Source organism: Odontomachus brunneus, unplaced genomic scaffold, assembly GCF_010583005.1.
Source record: "Odontomachus brunneus isolate Ranch 3 - 2012 unplaced genomic scaffold, Obru_v1 Obru_scaffold_015, whole genome shotgun sequence".
In the NCBI taxonomy this organism is placed as follows: Eukaryota; Metazoa; Arthropoda; class Insecta; order Hymenoptera; family Formicidae; genus Odontomachus; species Odontomachus brunneus.
In genome coordinates, this window is record NW_022639465.1 from 421,391 (window position 1) to 441,494 (window position 20,104).

The window sequence follows — 20,104 nt, forward strand, 5'->3', positions numbered from 1 at the left end:
ATATATATAAAATATATATATATATATATATATATATATATATATATATATATATATATATACTTTTTTAAATTTAAATATAAAATTAAAATATAAATTAAAATCTTTCGAAGTAACTTTATTGAGCCAAGGGGAAGAACTGATGTGATATTGTTACTGTTTTGTATCGGTGTTGTTCGATGAATCATTTACTGCTTTGATGGATCGTGTTGGTTAGTCAAGCGGAGGGTTAGTTTCTAAATAACGTAAGATGAGAAACGAGCGCATAAATCATCGTAAAAAGCAGTTAGCGCTGTTTTACATTCAAGAGAGGTGATGTGTCACGCATGACGTGCATGCGAAGAACAACGGTGGATGGCCGGGGGTGAAATTAGACAAGCACTCGAATGGGATTCGACGACTTGTAAGAGATAAGCGTGATTGCGCGAAAATATCAATACTCTAATCATGTAATATCCCGCTCTTCTTCCGTTTTACACCGCATAATAAGAACTCTAACAAATTTTAATACAATAATAATGTAGTGATAGATTTTAATTGAATTAAATTGGATTCTTTTAAAATAGTTTAGTTATGCTAAGGGGATAAATTGAGGTGATATTGTTACTGTTAGTGTCGATGTTGTTTTTCACTTTCCACATTAATGAAAATTATTTTGAAATAATAAGAACATAAATTTTTCTTCGTTGAAAATGGTGTAAAATATATTCTTGCAAGTGGCTTATTTTCATACGTTTATTATTACATAACGTTTCATTTAATCTCACTTAAAGATTAACATGATAACACAAAAATAAAAAAAACATTTTCCAAACAAGAACGTCCTTTTCTTTTGTGAATTAATAAACAAACATAATACGTTCCAATTATACATAGTCATGAAAGTGCAAAATCACGAAGTTTGACAAAATCTCATGCATCTACAATAGCTCACAAGCTGATTGATCGATGGACCTGCAGTGGCGGTTGCGCTTGTAAGATAAAAGTGTACTCGGCCGGCCGGCCGGTCGAAGAGAAGCGTTACTACAGCTTAATTACCTTGCGTCGTATGATCGATCGGGAATCCTTAACAATCATGCGACACGTATGGTCAACTTGCAGTAATTCTTTTAACTTTGTACACTGAGAGAAAGAAATATTTAACAAAGTAAAAAAATATTTTTTCAGTGAGTATACTGAGAAATAAAAAAATACTTGAAAATTTATTTGTAGAACATAAAGTTTACTTCTATGAAATAAAGTTTGTTTCTACAAAGAAGCTTTATATCTCACTAATAAATTTCGACGAATTTCTTTTCTCAGTGCATATTTTTATTTAAATCTAAATTCTTTTATATGTATATTTAAATAGAATAAACAATGGCTTACAAAAAATTAAGAATAAAAAACGTATATTTCTTTATTTGAAAAATATTTTATATTAGTATAAGTAAATATATTATTGGCATTCATTGAATAAAATTTTTTTTTCTTTAGTATTTTTTTCTCAATATAGCCATTCAATTAATTCTCAGTTTTTTTCGTAAAGCATCAGTAATATGTGCTGACTGTTTTAATAATTTAACGTTAAAGTAACATAAATATTTACAGTAACATTCGATTGAAAGTGACGAAACTATGCCATTGCGGGTGTAAAGAACCTTGAGATGTCAAATAACATAACGCTCCGTTCGTACACACACACACACACATACACACAGACAGGAGCACACATAGAAACAATGCAATCAGTCTAATTTCCCAGGTAATTTAAGTACAACACGCCGGGAATACGGAGCGAAACATTCTTTAATTTCCATAGTGATTCACGTAGCGTGATGATAACACGACTGTAAAATAAAAACAAAAGATAGGGTTTCGTAATATTGTGCAAAGCATATATGTAAAGATACTCTCTCTCTCTATCTCTCTCTCTCTTTTTATTTGCTTTCAATTTTTATTTAATTCGAGGTTTCTACAATCTTCCTCAATTTCTGCAGTAAATGAAAGAACTTCAGACAATTGTCCACCCATTTATATTTCTGAAGTTATTGTAATATAATTAAATAGCAGAATCTTTGAATATACGAACAGATTTCATTCTAAATTGTACTTCCAAACGATCCTCTTAATCGACCGAACAGAGCAATTATTATTTTTCTGGCAGCAAACGAAAATTCATTTGTGGGATATAAAATCTACTTCGGTGAAATAAAGTTTAGTTTCGTGAATAAACTTTATATCCCACCAATAAATTTTCAAGTATTTTTTTTCAGTATATATCTACTTAAATCTAAATCCTTTTATTCATATAGAATAAACAAAAAAAAAAGTAAAGAATAAAGATCGAGTGAAGGGAGAAAATGAATTTAAAGATCACCTCGATTCTTTAACATGTAACCGTGTAGTTCTTATTGATTTGTCATGACATTTCAGGAATAGGATTTTTCTGAGCTTCGTAGAAGTTATCAATCCGATAACTTCCAGGCTCCCCTCTCCGCAAATCCATCTGAATTCTTTCCCATAAACGTAAAAACGCGAACCAAGTGGGAACGCGCTGGAAGTGGCGGCGGCCTCGCGCGGATGATCGCGACTGAAAATCAGTTGGGCTCGCGTGCCGGCTCCGGACTGGGGCAGTACGAGGAGGCGGCAGCGACGATAACTAACGGCAACGGGGGTGGCGGCAACGGGACCGGCGGCAACGGGGGTAGTGCAGCCGCCGTGGACGCGACGACACTGGAGAACGCAGGTGAGAAGTCCGTCATCCCGTGATAGGATAACTATCGAGATTCTATTTGCATTGTCAACTGAACAAAGTTTCCAGTTGACATAATGGAAAAAATATATCTTTTTCATAGTTTACGGATATATATAATTTCCAATATATACAGGGTGTCTCAGATTTTTCACAACACTCGTGAGAACGTAGAACGGATCAAGATGAACATGAAAAATCGTTCCTACATCGTTTTGCAATTCCGAACGATCCTCTTGATTAACCGATCGAATAGAGCAATTATTATTTTTCTGGCTGCAAAAGAAAATTTATTTGTGGGATATAAAATCTACTTCGGTGAAATAAAGTTTATTTTCGTGAATAAACTTTATATTCCATCAATAAATTTTCAAGTATATTTTTCTCAGTGTATATCTACTTAAATCTAAATCCTTTTATTCATGTAGAATAAACAAAAAAGTAAAGAATAAAGAATCGAGTGAAAAGAGAAAATTCAATCACAACAAGTCTCAAGTTTGGAATTCACAACAAGTCTCAAGATATTAATTACAGATTGGTAAATGATCATGCGCGATGTGGGTAGATAAGTTGCAGTGGCACTGTCTACTCCCACATAACACAAATTTCTAAAAGACTTCTTAAAGAATTCTAAAAGTGTTCTGGAGCACTTGGGAACTCTATAAGAATCTCTTTTAGAGATTTGTGCTATATGGGCTGTTGTGTACTTATATACATTAAGTCAAATTGAACAAAAAAGTCTTGTACCATTTTACAAGTGACGATAGATTTTCAGGTATTAATTGAAGAAGATTTGTGCACAATTGTTGTGACAATTTCCTTTTGTTAATAAGTACAAATCTACGTGGTATTTATAAGATGATAAGGGACTCTTTTATGCAGTTTGAAGCAATGTACAAGCACACGACAGCATCTGCCACAGCTCATCCACAATATCGCGCGTGATCATTCACTAATCTCTTTTAATTAATATGTAGAGATTTATTGCGAATATCGCAAAACGGTATAGGATTTTTATGTTCGCCTCATTCTACGTTCTCACGAAACAAATCTGAGACACCTTGTATATACTTCATACGTAATATGTTCTTTCATTTTCTATCTTATTAAATAAACTGTTATTGTTGAAACTATATTGCAAGTGCAGTCGATTTAAATATCGATTTTGATTTTGTCTCTTAAGAAATTCCATGAAAGAAATGAGTTTGACATAATAATTGCACAGCATCCTGGAAAAGCTCTCTTAAGCTTGATCTACAATATGCTGTTTGCATTCTGTTCCTTCTATCTCTTTCTGACTTAAACCTTAAACTAAAAAAAGATAGAGAACAAGAAACAGGAAGCAAAGAGCACATCAGGCTTTATAATTTATGATGATAATGAGTCGAGTTTTTAGTGCAAAATTGTGTTCTTCCCATATGTGCAACGCAAATTGATATAAAGTCAGTTACCGTTGTTACACTTCACCTTAATTCACATTTCCATTGTAATTCGTAATTTTCGGGGCACACGTCACTCCGGAGAAGTCGCTTATCAAACAGCCCTCTCACGACCCTCTTGACTCCCTCCTTCCTTTTCACTCGAAGGTACCGCGATGAAAAAAGAGGAGCAGGAGGGCGGCGCCGCAACGCCGACGCCCCCGACGGCGGCGCCGCCGATGCCGGGGGTGGACGACGAGGACGAGGACGAAGAGGAAGACGCCGAGGAAGAGGAGGAAGAGGAGGAAGACGACGAGGAGGGTGGAATCGCGGTGGAGGGTGTGACGACTGCGGCGCGGGAGGAGATCGGGGGTATGTTGGCGGGTGAAGGTGGGGGTGGAGGCGGCATGGCCGGCTACTGGAGGCAAAGTAGACCCTCCAGTCCCCGCATGCCGCCTCCGGAGCAGTCGGAGCAGCCGAGGCCCAAGAGCCGGCAGCACGAGCCTACCGGCGCGAGATACAACAACCTCGGCTACTGGCGGGCGAGAAGAGTCACTTTCTACAAAAATGGCGACCCCTACTTCCCCGGCGTGGAATTCAGGTAAGAGGACCGCGGCTTTTTCCAAGAAAACCACTGTTGACTCGCGATTATCTTGTGTGCGTTTCCGTGAGAACTTGAAAACATCGAATTACCACACTCTGAGAAAGACGATGGCGACAGCAACCACACAGGTGATAACTGTACGAACTTTGTAGAGAATTGTAACGTATATATTATATATTAACTCTACATTGCTGTCACCACCATGTCCTTTTCACAGAGTGCCCAAAATCGTTCGTTTTCGGTAGAGACGCGTTCACGAGAATTTCTTCTATCGTGTGCGATAGAAATTAGCAACGCACAATCGAAAAGTTACATCGAATTTATTGACACTAAAAACTATTATGACCATTATTATTACTTCAAAATTCTAAATTTCGCTAAGGTTTTACTTCTAGCATATCAAAAAATCGCATAACGCTTGTAATTTTGTAATTCTGGAAGCACTTGTTTATTTATTTGTGTCAGTCATTCGTTAGTACACTTAGTGTATGTAATATAATGATACGTATCATAATAACTTTTTAGATTCAAGCCTGGCCGCGATATTGGCTCGCTGGAGGCTCTCTTGGACCGGCTGTCCCTGCGGCTGGATTTACCAAGGGGCGCGCGTCATATCTTCTCGATGGATGGCGACCGGAAAATCAGTCTCGACGAACTTGAGGACGGCGCCTCCTACGTAGTGTCTAGCTACAAAACATTCAAGGTAAGTGACCTGCGTCAGTATTATCGACAATGATAAATTTAAAATGAATCACTTCCAATATACCTATAATGGGATTTTCAATTCATTTAGAATCGATAAAAGTGTTGAAATTTAAAAGAAGACAAAGTATCTCTCATATTATAAAATATCTAATGATATTTTAAATCTTCATTCGAGGCTTCGAGGCTAGAAGGACGTAGAAAATATATTAAAAAGTTCAAATAAGATCTGTTGTATATGATTTTTAATGAATTGTTCTTGAAAAAAAAGAGCAAGAAAGAAAGATGCGAGTACTGCTGGATTAAGAATTAAAGAGATAGCGAAAGTGTTAATCACGCGAGGGCGTGCTAGCAATCTCGATATTCATGAACTTGACTGACTGTGTAAACACTGGTCTTCTTTAAGGGGCAACCGACCCCATCGCGAACGAACATATTCACGTTTCCTTTTTCTGTGATCTACCCAGGTAACAAGTATAATTTTATACTTATATATATTACTTTAGTAACAAAAATACAATTTCACAAAATATAATTTTTTTATAACAGATATAAGTAGCAGATTAATATCGCCGTTTTAATTTCGTGAAAAGTAACAAGTATGCGTGTGTACTGCAAACAATATATAAACAAACTTATTAACTTTGTTGTCCAGAATGTCTTGTATACATATTTAATATGTTTAATTTCTCAAATGTGAACATCCACATGTGTATTCTGGCACAATTCTAATTTTAGATTCAACAATTCATAAATTCGTGAGATTTTCAGGTGTTAGAATTAATATCCGTACGATTGTCGCGCTTGTAGAAATTCATTTGTCGAAAATGTCTTTCTCCTTATTATATATTTCGGATAATTGGCATTCCATCACATATGGGTCAAGAGTGACCAGGTTAAGATTCTTATGTAGATCGTCGAGGTGTTAAGGAGAGGGGCGGAAGGGGGGTGGAGCAAATACAATCGCGCGTTGCGTGCGGCCTGCTTTAAGAACTGATCTGGGCCAGATACACCACATCGTCATCGTTGTCGGCATTATTATACGCAGCTTTCTTATAAATCACCATATCGCAACCCCTTTAAAGCCTTTCACGTAAAAAAATCTATAAAATTCCTGTGGACATTTAGCAGTAACATGATAAACCGTGCTGTTACATTTTTTCCCAAAAAATTCACATAACTCATATTTGTCCTCTTGAATCTTTATACGAGACAGTAATTAGGTTGGCAAGCCATCTCTTTTGGTATGTCCGTAATGACGTCCGAAACTGTTCTCATCACAGCAAATCCAAGTGTGTTATTTTGGTTGAATCTCTTTTTGCATGTTTCTTACTGTTTTTAATCACGTCATTTAACAGGTATTGAGATGTATTACATTATAATTTAACGTCTTAAACGTGTATTAAATGACATGATTTAAAATCGCAAGAAACGTGTAAAAGAGCTTCAGCTAAATTATATGCGTTTAAAAACAATACACTTGATTTTGCAATGATATTACGGGAATCTTTCGCTATAGATTTTTCCCTTATTACTAAAAGATTGTTCAGAACGCATCATCATCCAGATTGTTCGTTAGGGTTACTGGGCCAATGCATGATGGAACGATTCCATTTACGTCATTTCGTATTATGGCCCACGCCCTTCCGTTTCATGCTCACTCTGATTTCTGCATTGAAGGTGCGACCAATCTTATCGCATTAGCCAGGAAAGCCTGAATGCTTTCGAAGTATAGGTATACTGTATAATTCGTCCACCCAAAATACTACCGAAATCAATAGTTATTTAGGGACACAACGCATATCTTTCTCTCAGTAAATATTATCTTTTATATATATTTATTATATGAAAAATAAATTATATATTTATTACATTATTTATTGCATTATATTACATTATTGAGAATTATATATTTATTACATGAAAAATGTCTAACTGTAAATTGCGACAAGCCGTACATTAGGCATCATATAGATCTTATTTGACATTTATTTTCCACGGTTTCCCACGATTTTCAACCTTATGCAAATATGTGTAACATTAAAAATTGTCTCAATTATAATGTTAAGGATGTTAAGGATGTCTGGTGTGCACCTACTTCTATTTTTCGAATATATCATAGCAGATATTTTCGATAGAACTCTCACCTTTCTTGAACAAAATAATTAATGAATAGACGTAGATAATGATTTATCTTAAAATTCTAAAATGCTAAAATTTCTCTTTAAAGAAAGAAGTAAACATAAGTAAACATAAGTGGCAATGTAAATGAAGAATCCTAATATTCCTATTGACTGCACACAATCACGATCTTGCCATTGTTTACCAAAAGCACGTGGCTTCATGGTTTCGTGCGCTTGAGAATTTCCGATGGAGAGAAAGGGGGATAAGTGGAGGGGAAATAATTTATTCATTGAAACGACAGAAACCAAGTGCGAAGGAGAGAAACAGCGAGAGTGGGGAAGGCGTGAAGGGGACGTTAAAGGGTTGCTTGCTTTTGGTGGGGGTGAGTTTGCGCGGAGACATCGCGCTTATTCTTTCTTTCACTTTGCTTTTCGCCTCCCTTCGCTAAGACTTTCCGTTCTCGACTTCGACTCTCCGCCTTCCCCTTTCTCTCTCTCTCTCTCTCTCTCTCTCTCTCTCTCTCTCTCTCTCTCTCTCTCTCTTTTTTCGTTTTAGATTCATTTCTATCATCTGCTAAAATTTAATTGCTTAAGATTAAATAAACCTTTAAGTCGATCTGCTCAATTTGCAGACAATTTTTTACATTGTTGCTTGTGAACTCAGAAATCATTAATGTCTCATATCATAGAAATGATAATGCAGCAAATAATTGCTATATGAAAATATTGTAATATTGTGTAGTAAAAGTTACAACAAAATTTTGCAATCTTGGACCAGAAAAATTATAATCGAAGATACTAGATATTTGTTTGAAAATGTTACACACGTACGTTTGGCTTTACTTTAAAATAATTTACTAGTAAAGTAATTATAATTTCTTGGATGATTTTTTACATTAGGTAGAACGCCAAATTTATTATTTCTATTATTATTAATATAATAATTTCTATAATAATTTCTATAATACTTTTGTAATAATTTATTCACAATAATTTATAACATTTCTATAATAATTTATACCACAATTTCAGTATAGTCTATTTTTTTACAAGAAACATTGTAAAAATACATAATTTCAACGTTGATTGCGTCATTAAATCACGTCTTTAATTAGTGCTTCCCACAAGATAGCGTGTTTCATCCCTTTCTTATGCACTTTCATTATCATCAACTCTGACACGCTGACGTGATACGTGTCCTTACACTTCACATTGCGATAAGAATTTTCGTGCCATTAATTAGATTTTTATTATATGTTCGTTCACCTTCTTTGCGACGCGATATTACTTTTCTCTCGCGTGTCGTGCTTGTCGTGTTATTGGTGACCCAATTACAGTCAAACGACTCACTATTGCGTCGTACGAACGGGAGTTGCAATCCGTGGAACGCGAAGTGCAACGAGAAGCTCGAGCCGCTCGCAAAGCTCGCCCACCTATGGAAGAGTAAACCTATTGTATTTCTAAATGACGTCATTTAGGATTTCACATTATGAGCCATCAATTACATTTCTTATACCATGGAAGAAACAGAGCCAATATCAAGCGCACAGTTTGTATAGTTTGTATAGTTGCCGTAAGACTCGGAAATATTTGAAAATGTACAGAACCTGTGAGTCTATTCATAAGATTCCAAGGCTGAGAATAAGCTTAGCGAAGAAACTCACCGTTTATCGATTTTCTTAATGAACTGACCAGTGCTCAGTGAAAAATGGTCTTTCCCGTAAAAAAGGGGATCGATCCTGGAAAAATCTGGTCCGCCGGTGAATTTACCCCTCGAATTTACCCCTCGCTGACTTCACCATCGACCAGCGCTTTCTTCGTTCACTCAGAACACCTGGGAAACGCATGAATCACGAAGTAGAAGGCACGGCGGCGATTCCTACTTCCGTTAAGGAGGCCGTTGCAGGAGGGTGGCGAGCAAGAGGGAAAGACCGTATCTCATTGACCGCTGGTCAGCCCCTTGGGATCAATAAACAGCGAGTTTCTCCATTCGGCCTACCTTCTCAACCGCGCGTCTCGCTGACTTCACTCTTAACCCTTTCAGCTACAAGGGACAACAAATGTGTCTCTTGAAAAAAATTAACAGATCTAATTCGTTTATTATTTATAATTCTTCTTCGTTTATTATTTACATTTTTTTATCACTTGAAAATTCCCACATTATCGATTTATGAATTCCAAAATTTCCATTTTTATGCATGCAGAGACGAACACGTTCCAATTTTCATTCATCTTAATTCACGAAAAAGAACCGTGTAATATAAACAAATTGTTTCCTCTTTCTTTTGCTATTTTGAAAAAGTACATGTAATATATAAAATCTTTATAATAAATAAATTTAAATATAATGAATTTTATAATAAATTCAAAATCAAGTGCAGTATTTATCGATCTAAATCAAGTCGAAGTTTCTTTACCTACGTTATGCATGCGCCAAAACTTCCCTTTCTGTCTCGCATTCTCTATTGACTTGTTTACGGTCTTTTCCATAAGACGTTTTCGATTGAAATTCGTGCTCGGAACCAACGACAAACCATGCGTTGATGTCTCTTCAATTTATAGTAGTGTTTGCACTTCATATCAACGATTGAGTGATGAAAAAATTCGGCGAGCAATAAATATTATAACACACACAGAGAGTCCAGAGTATTTTTATTATATGAGACGGTTTATTAACGCATTCACACCTATCGGATTTACCCGATCAATATGTGGTATACTGAATATCTAAGAAATCAAATAATATTTATTTAGTGAGTACTAAAAAAAAATAACACATTTACTTATATTAATATAAAATATTTTGGAAACAAGAAGATATATATTTTTTTAAAGCTTTAAAAAAATCTTAGCTTTTTATAAGAGCAATTGTCTATTCCATTTAAATAAATGAATTCAGATTTAAGTAAATATATTATTAGTATAATAATTATTATTTTTTTAAGTATTTTCAAATATTTATTATTTTTTTAAGTATTTTCCTCTCAGTGTAGATGAAGTAAAATCAAGGAAAGAAAGTTGTAACGACTAACCTAGATCTCTTATAGATACGCATGAACGCGTTAATATGTATTACCAAATAATAATAAGTATCACGGATACCTCACCCTCTTTTTGCCTTCGCGGAGTTGCTGCTTCCTCGTTCCCTTGACCAACGTCAATTGTTTTCCCGTAATCGCCATGGCACATTTTGAATCACGAGACATGGTCGCTGTCACGCAACTTATAAGTACGCGCTCGTTGTTCATTTTCATATCGCAAGGATACCTCACATTAAGTCAAAAGCGAGCGAAGGAGAGACGAACAGAGGAAAGAGAGGCACGTAGTATCGCGTAAAGTGTTCCCCGCCACACTAAGTACAACTGTAACTGACTCACTCGTTCTCCCTCGTGTCACGTATGACTTAGCGGGCCATAATGCAGGATGATAAGACGGCTGATAGGCCTCAGAGGCGTGATACCTTGATGTGCCTGTAAATATTGGACATTGAAGTTAATTAAAGGCGTATGTAAGACATGCGAACGAACTAATTATGTCAGACGAGTTTGACGGACGGGCGAAAACAGAATAATCTCAGTTATACAAGGTGTCTGGTAATTCATAGAGAAGCGGTGCGACAGGTAGATTAGGTCGAATTGAATAAAAATTTCCTTACCATTTTGCGAACAACCACGCAAGATTCTAAGTTATTAATTGAAGAAGATTCGTGAATGATTACGCGCCATAGATGAGCTGTGACGGCTACCTGTATACCTGTATATTGGGGCTAAACTGAACAAAACTGAACTGTATATTTAGGCCAAACTGGACAAAAAAGTCCTCTACCATTTTGCAAACGACCACGTACATGTTTAGTTATTAATTAAAGAAGTTTGGTGTACAGTTTTACGTGATAATGCACCAATCTTTTTTAATTAATAACTAAACATTTACGTGGTTATTTGAAAGATGGTAGACGAATTTTTTGTTCAGTTTGACCTAATGTAGCTGTTTACCAAAGCTTCTTCATAAGTTACCGGATACTCTGTGTAGGTAAATCTGCAACTATATAACTACACCGTAATTCAAGTGTGTTACTTTGACCGAACCTCTTTTTAAACAATTCTTATCGTTCTAAGTCACGTCATTTAACACGTTTAAACGATTAAATGATAATTTACACGTTTTAATCGTGTAAAAAGAGCTTCAAATTACACACTTATGCGTTTAAGAACCACACACTTGGATTTGCAGTGTGTATTTCCTGCCAGAGACATTAAATAGAATTTCAATTTTTTCATGTATACACACTGATCCTTCAGAATATATAGATGTTAGAAAATTCAGGTCGAGAGAAAGTAGGACTAAAATTTCGACTAGAGTTCGAACTTTTTTCTGCAATTTCCTTCTTTCTCTTTTGATATTAGAATATGTCAGATTAAAGTGAACAATTAAGTTTAGAACCACTGTTCTGTGATTTTTCTTGCCACGATAAAAGAAAAAGAAAATACAGGTGCTTGGTCTATTTGTACAGGTCGCCGATACTTTGCGATGTCATTATCATCAATTAAGCGCAATCGAGAAACATAACGGCGGAGATTGACAATTAAGATGAACTGGAACAGTTATACGGACAATCTTATCGCGAGACTTGATCGGCGATTGAGCCAGGCTTATGTTAAGTTATATTAGGTCGCGGGGGTTTCTAATTACTTTGCAACGACACCCTTATTACTCGTGTCGATGTAATGATATAAATTAGAACGAACTGCCAGTCGACACGCACTGCTCGCACGACAGATTTCCAAGGAACGCGTTTAAAGTTGTCAACGCTCCGCCATTGAGAAGTCGTCAACTCTCAAACATTCCATTTGGAATCTTCGAAAAATCTAGCGCACCTAATTGAACTCTCGTCTAATATTCACGAAGGAATTTATGAAGAACTTTTCTGCGTCAGAGGGGCTAGGCATTGCCGTGGTTTATCGACGAGATTTATAGCCCGTTGCTTATCTCGCTGGAGCGCGAGATTTTTTTTCGACTCTTTTTTTCGGAATTATAATTAATCCAGGCGACATAACACGCGACTGTTGCGTGCATTGTGCACATGCATGTGCATGTTATGAGCGCAGAAATATTTTAGTCGTGACGAAAATAAATATAACGCGAAATCTTATCTTTTAAGAAAAAGCCGATACAATCTCATATAATACATAATATAATTAAAAAACAGAACGATTACGGAAGTTTCAATTTATACGCAAAAGATCTTACTTTTCTGCGACGAAATTTTTTGAAGACAAACAATTAATCGGTGTGCTGGAATCAATAACGGCGAGTCAAATCTCAACCACGTGTGAATTTTATAAATTCATACATGTGTATAGAAAGATTATGTGTATATATATAGCTGATATACAGATTTAATATTTACTCACGAATATGAGCAAAAAAGGTTCTTGTTTTTTCCCTTTAATTAATGAACTTTCGTTCTATAAATTGGAACGCGGTTGCTGCTCGTTTAAAAGAAGTTATTGATAAGCGGTAACTCGCCACAACTCAAGCGCCATCTGTTCGCGAGACAGGAAAGCGACGTAAGCGATGTAAGTTTTATGAGGGAATCTTACCTGTTTACGGTTAAAATCGCTCGATGTGTAAATAACCTGTCGTTAATTGACTCAGAAAAGTTTTAAAGCTAATCATATCTTATACATCAATCTACTTGCCTGTTATTACTTTACTTTATTGTTGTCTTTCATTCGCTTTATTTTATTAAAAGAAGAAAAATGACAGAGAATTCTTCAAAAAGATATCAATAGTTTTGTAGATAGAACGCTCTATGGAAACTGAATTCTTATTTAAATTTAAAGTGTCATTTGGAAAAAAGAAGCTTCTGCACTAATTCAATTATTAATAATCCAATATATTTTATAACCCCACAGACATCCTTTTTATTATTTAAAGTGATGAAAACACATTTATGAATTATGAGTAAATACTTATTTATTTATATCACTACAGTGTGTATAAAAAGTTCCGAGACGAATACAATAATGAAATTCGTAGCAACGAAATACTAACGACCTGAGAGAGGGGTTAAAGTATCACATTGACGTCGGACGACTCACCGGTTAGTTTAGTCCGAGAGAATAAGGGGTGGTCCGACCTTCGCCTTGTGAGAATTCCCCTTCTCTTTCCATTCCTACCACTATTATCATGCCGAGCTACGACCTTGTATCGAATCTCCACGACTTGTCGATATACAATCTCCACGACTTGTCGACATACAATCTCCACGACTTGTCGATATAAATATAAATACGTATTACACCCTTCTGCGACAGCTTTTTAGACGAAATTTCAACTAAACAAAAATGAAATCAGATGCAAAAGAGAGATTTAGATAACTAAATTTAATTGAAATTCTGTTTAGATCTGTGTTTGACTTGCGTCTGACTTCAAATTTACTCTTACGAAAAATTATCCAAAATTATCCTTATTCAAAATATGATACAGCAATTATTTTATACGAGTGGTTAACATTTTGTCAATGAGGTACCATGTGTGCGTGTCTTGAAACCATAACACAATTCATTGGGCTATTAGCCGCCTCTGTTAGCCTTTTTTCCTCTCTTTGAGACCTGCTTTAAATATTGGCCGACGTAAGCCAATCAATCTAAGTGCTTTAACACTGGTTTCCCTTCTTCCCAGCAGATATCCCGTTTCAGATTTATCAAGGAGGCGTGGGCGTCCGTAATTTCCGCGGATGCTTTTACGCTCGTCTTTTCTATCGTTTTTATTGGGATAAATAGGCTAAAAAAAATACGGCGAAACTCGCAGTCCTTGGACTAATGATCAAAATGATAGCCCGTTTTCGATAAAGCCGAATCTGCTGAATCACGTAGATCGATAAGTATCGATTCTTCGTGAGAAAACAATATTTATAACTATATATATGTAACTATAATCGCATAGTGAAAGATTTATAATCAAGAGAGCCATTTTTATAGTTACTATAGTTTTTATAGTTACAATAGCGTGTACTACGTGTTATTATAATGTTAGTGATAATAATCTTGTATGCATGTTGCTACTACATTTTTGTTAGATCAACAAAAAGATATAATAAGTTAGAGTCGGAAATAATTATCTGTAATTTTAGTAACCTTAACCATTTCTGCTCTCAATGTACACCTACATCTTTTTCACTCTCGATCAATTTTCTTTTAAATACGCTTATAAGTAAGCCTCACGCTGTAGAAAGCCCGCGAAGTATGTTTTCGAGAGCTTACATTCTACGGATCGCGCGATCGAACAACAATTGCACGATTCACACGCGTCTGACGGGGATAAAACAGGGTTTACTAAACATATCTATTAAGAACCATTAGGCTAGAAGGAAAGGTAATGCCGTGATTCTCCCTATTCCTCAAATTAGCATTCTGAATTAGTATTGCCAGCCGGAGAAGGGATGGTGGTGGTTAAGGGGGTTAAAGAGGATGGCGGATCAGGGGGAAGCTGTCCTTGAGCGGCGGTGGCCCTTCGTGAGGTAGAGAGGTGTGGTAGGGGATGTTGCAGCATTGGTTCCTCAATACAACTTCACCCCACCTACGCCTCAAGTAACCCCGCTAGTCGTCCATTGAACATAGTCGCGGTTACACCAACTCGAGAGAGCGACCGAATTCTCTCCCGCGACTTTTTCTCGTACCCAGTCCGCGTCGCGTGATTCGAAACTCGCGCGAGGATAATCGCGCGAGGATAATCGCGATCTGACGCAGTTCAGGACGTATTTTATTTTAAAATATTTTATCGCATTCACCGAGTTCACCGAGATTGAGAAGAATTAAGGACAAGAGCTGTGATTGAAGTCTGAGGATTGAAGCGTCAAAAATCGAAAGAGGATTGAAGCGATCGAAAATTGAAGACTCTCAATCGCGATTCACCAGGCGAAACGAGACGCAAGTGAAACAGTGGAAGTTTTCGAGACCATGTGAAACCGCGCGATCGACAGTTGACTGTGCGCGAAGCGAAATCGGCGGATTCGCAAGAGTGACACGGTCGGGCTTCACAATTGAGTCGGCAAGTTCGTCCTCTCAGTCGGACCTGGAGCCGGATTTTGGCGCCAGGCGGGAAAATACGGACTCTCTTAGTGATTCAGAAGCCGAGTCCTGGGATCAGAATTTAGACTACTGGGATAGCTTTGTTGTGTTGATGAGCGACTCCTTCGAAGTGATATCGCTGCCGGCCGAAATGATGCAGGTTCTTGAAGCATTTATACGCGTGGATTTATATTGACAGAAACAAATAGTTGATTTAATTAAAATTATAGTTATTTTTTATCCCAACCATATTTTTTATAGTAAAATGATGGTAGTAATATGTATATAAATTTATTATCATTAACATTATAGTAGAATTTAATTAAAAAACGATTTTCTCAACCATAATTTACTATGATTATTTCTCTGTGTATAATTATAGTAACAAATACCAAACATTTTTTTCTTAGTATACGTAGATCTACGAAAAATAAAAAATTGCGTTGATTTAGGAAAAAGGGGAAAAATATTAGGGAGAAGTTGGGGAGAAGTATCTTCGCAATTTTTTTTTTTTATTTAACATATATTCTATACTTTTACCTACTATTACTATTACTTTGTCCTATACTGAGATAAAAAGTATCTAAGAAATAAGAAATATTTATTCGATGCGTACTAATAACATATTTACTTATACTAATATACATATTTTTGCATTTTGAGGACAATATTTTTCAAATAAGATTTTCTTTTAAAACCTCGGTTTTTCATGAAAGCAATTGTTTATTCCATTTAAATAAAAAAAACCTAGATTTAAGTAAATATGTTATTAGTAGCCACAGAATAAATATTTTTTTAAATATTTTTTCTCAGAGTATCTATACGAAAAGTTTTTTCTGTGTCAATAAATAAATAAAGAATCTAAAATACATAATTGGTATGAATCTAGAATATATAATTGAAATAAATTTAATATTAAAATTAATAATTAAATAATTATTATAATAATAATAATAATATTAATAATAAATTATTAAAAATTAGTAGATATTCTAATTAATAAATAAACTGATAATTTAAACTAATAGATATTCTATTAACAGATTTCTATTAATAAATATTAATAGAAAAATTAATAAGAAATTATTAATTAAAACATGAAAAATACACAAATTGATAACATAATAAACAGTTAAAATTAGAAGAATATGATAAATGACGACTAATTTTTGTAATAGCCGGCCAGCTATGGGAAGAAGAACAATACCTGGTACACAAATCCTGCTCCCGGGGGCGGCGGGGGTAGCAGGAGCGGCGCCGTAAGGACCGGAAGTGGGGCTGCTGGCGGATGGCAAAGTAGACCACCAGCAGTAGCGAGTCTCAGTAGGAAGGCTTCCATCAGTGACGAGGCACCGCCCCCAGGCGGGGGTGGAAAACCCTCATCGGGCCGTGTCATCCGCATTGTCAACAACCACGACCACACCGTGCAGGTACGAGAGGTCGTCCGCTAAATATAGAATCCTTGTGCATTTGGGACGTGTGATATACGGCATTTTGAGTAGAACTATGTCAACGACATTTTGTATCAGAATTTTCACCCCCAAATTTTGAATGATGAAATGCTGCTTTTAAGATTTTTACAATCGTTAATACGATAATTTTTTGGGAATTATAAAGGATGCTTGTTACAAATTCGACAAATTTAACTTATCAGTGCCGGGTTCTGTTAAATCTTCGCACGTCACAACCCTTCGAGGAAGTCCTCGAGGACCTTGGGCAAGTGCTGAAGATGAACGGAGCTAAGAGGATGTTCACCGTTTCAGGGCAAGAGGTCAGTTATTTAAACGCATTATACATGATAGTTATTTCATAAGTTTCACGTTGGACGAGTTAAATTTAAAAGGAAGATGTATTTATTAAAACTATTATTTATTAACCTTTAGGCTGCCGGCATTTTTTTATTAAAAAAGTAGTTTCTTTTTCTCAAAAATTTTTCTATATAAGTAATATACATGTGGCGTAGAATTTTGAGATTTATGCAAAGCCACAAAAGTGGCTTTCCTGGCAGTCTAAAGGTTAAAACAGTTCATCCACGCAATTGGATTATAATATGAATTTTGATTTACACAAACGTAATATAATTTGTTTTCGACGTACTTTTATATTTGTATATCCGGGGGTGATAGTTACTTCATAAGTTTCACGTTGTATGTATTTCTTAAAGATATTATTTATTAAAACAGTTCATCCACGCAATTGGATTACAATATGCCGAATTTACACAACGTAATATAATTTGTTTTCGGCGTGCTTTTGTGTTTATGTATTCAGGGGTGAATGCGTGATTTGTAAAGGTCTGTTAAAAGAAAGAGAAAAAGAAGGGAACATATGTAAATCCAAAGTATCGGCATCATACTCGCAAAATCGACTCGACCGACGTTGGTCTATAAATATGTATGCCGCAACGGGGTAGCGAGGACGAGAGAAGCGTGACGGTAACGGGGTCGGCCCTCGAGACTCCGCGAAATAAACTTATTGCCTGTACGTCCCATAAGTCGAGAGGTGTTTGTTGTGTTCGCGTTTCGCGTATAGAGATCGCGCTAATGAGATCGCTGATATGACAAGAGACATTTATTCTATACACAGAAAAAAGAACATTCTTGCTTGGAACATATCTTTATTTTTGATATGTTAATCGTTAAATAAGATTACATAGCATTAAATAAAGATAAATTATTTGCAAGAATATATTTTATATGACTCTCTCAACAAAGAAAAACTTTTTCTTATTATTAAAACATAATGTTAATTAGTGGAAAGTACAAAATATTGGAATATGATGTTTTTAAATGTCGAAAGAAGATATCATTATCATCAAAATAATTACCCAGCAAACACAATATTACATATAATATACATGTTAGTTAAAATTTTCTATTTAATAATGTAACTGTTATATAATACGTGTATTATATAACACGTGTATTATATAACAGTTACATTGTTGAGTAGAAAATTTTAACTAACATGTACGTTACATGTAATATTGTGTTTGCTGGGCATATTGTACTTCTTATAAAACTATTATAATATTCAAATAAAATTATAATATTATTGAAATTCAAGGCTTTAAAATTTTTGTAACACAATTATATATCATTGCTTGGAACAATGATTATTTTATATATCAAACATTGCTTGATAATTTGAGTATATTACTTTTAAGTGGATAGAGGAACTTTAAGTATAACATATATTTAAAAACATCATATTCTCAATTCAGTATTTTTTATGCTTTTTATTAGTGAAAATTATTTTTGAATAATAAGAACACAGGTTTCTCTTCGCATTGAATGATATAAAATATATTCTTAAGTAACTTATCTTCATTTAACGTTACGTAATTTCATTTGTGAAGACTAAAACATAAAAAAAAGGATATTTTCCAAACAAGAATGTTCTTTTATTCTATGTGAGTACACCACGATACACTAATTAAATCTGTACGTTACGATTGGAATTGAAGGAAGTGACGTAGAGCGTGACGCGTTGTACTGATATTTTTGACAATGTAATAAATTACATGATTATACATCTCTCTTAAGAACGAATGAGTGTGGGTAAGTGGGACGGACGTGGCCCCACGTGTATAAAAAGGTCAGAGATCCATCTTTTCCAGGTCACGATCGTATATGAATTTCAAATGTCTCGCCAATTTTCTTTAGCGAGGCACATCATCGACCCCTCTTACTCTCTGTGTTACATCACAAGCATCTGTGCTTTTGCATTCTGTTTGACGTAAGCCGGTAACTCACGTAACACACAGATAGACGATTGCATGAACGGGTAAATCGTTTGACGTTAGAGAGGAGGGGGAAGAAGACGGAGTCAAATTGGCACCAGCTCTCGGAATACCATTTTCTTTTCTTTTTCTCGCGGTTGATCGAATATTTTACAGTCCTGTGAAGCAGACGAGCTCAGTGCTATAATGGCACCTTGCTTGTATTGATCAAGTATGAAAGACACTTTTCACAATTTGCTATCAGGTGAGGAGCTTCTCACAGCTGAGAAACGAATTCGCCGACGTAGACACATTTTACCTCGGCACTGGGTCGGTCCTGGCCGGTGCCATTACGTCTCCAGCGCGAAGATCACGGTCGCGTGGTCCATCCACTGTCGTCGAAGAGGTCGGTCGTCAAAGAAGAGCACGCAGCAAGAGCAGACCTCGCGCCTTGTACGCCGCCGATTCCGAAGTTGTTCGAGTGAACGGTATATACTATCAACGACCACATTTGATATTATTGCTGTTCACAAATAATATATATTGCATTCAAGTAAATGTTACTTGTTTCAAGTATTTCATAAGTTTATATTTTTCTGCAATTTTTTCTTGTCAATTTAATTAAAACTATAGGTAAGATTATTAGTTTTATTTGTGTTTAGGTTAATAATAATAATAATAATTATATATATATATATATATATATATATATATATATATATATATA

The 20,104-nt window shown here is 35.5% G+C and overlaps 1 protein-coding gene across 2 annotated transcripts in view; it reads left to right on the forward strand.

The window, feature by feature from the left end:
- Nucleotides 1-20,104, forward strand: part of LOC116841345 (echinoderm microtubule-associated protein-like CG42247) — a 36,350-nt gene that overhangs the window by 3,500 nt on the left and 12,746 nt on the right. The window contains exons 3-8 of one of the 2 annotated variants that reach the window (XM_032809152.1): nt 2,416-2,728; nt 4,321-4,753; nt 5,282-5,459; nt 16,835-17,086; nt 17,311-17,427; nt 19,643-19,865. In XM_032809152.1, coding sequence (XP_032665043.1) covers nt 2,563-2,728; nt 4,321-4,753; nt 5,282-5,459; nt 16,835-17,086; nt 17,311-17,427; nt 19,643-19,865 — 1,369 coding nt within the window. In that variant the 5' untranslated portion in view covers nt 2,416-2,562. Of the gene's footprint in view, nt 1-2,415; nt 2,729-4,320; nt 4,754-5,281; nt 5,460-15,203; nt 15,817-16,834; nt 17,087-17,310; nt 17,428-19,642; nt 19,866-20,104 lie in introns of those variants that run through there. The other variant, XM_032809153.1, reaches the window with a different exon arrangement.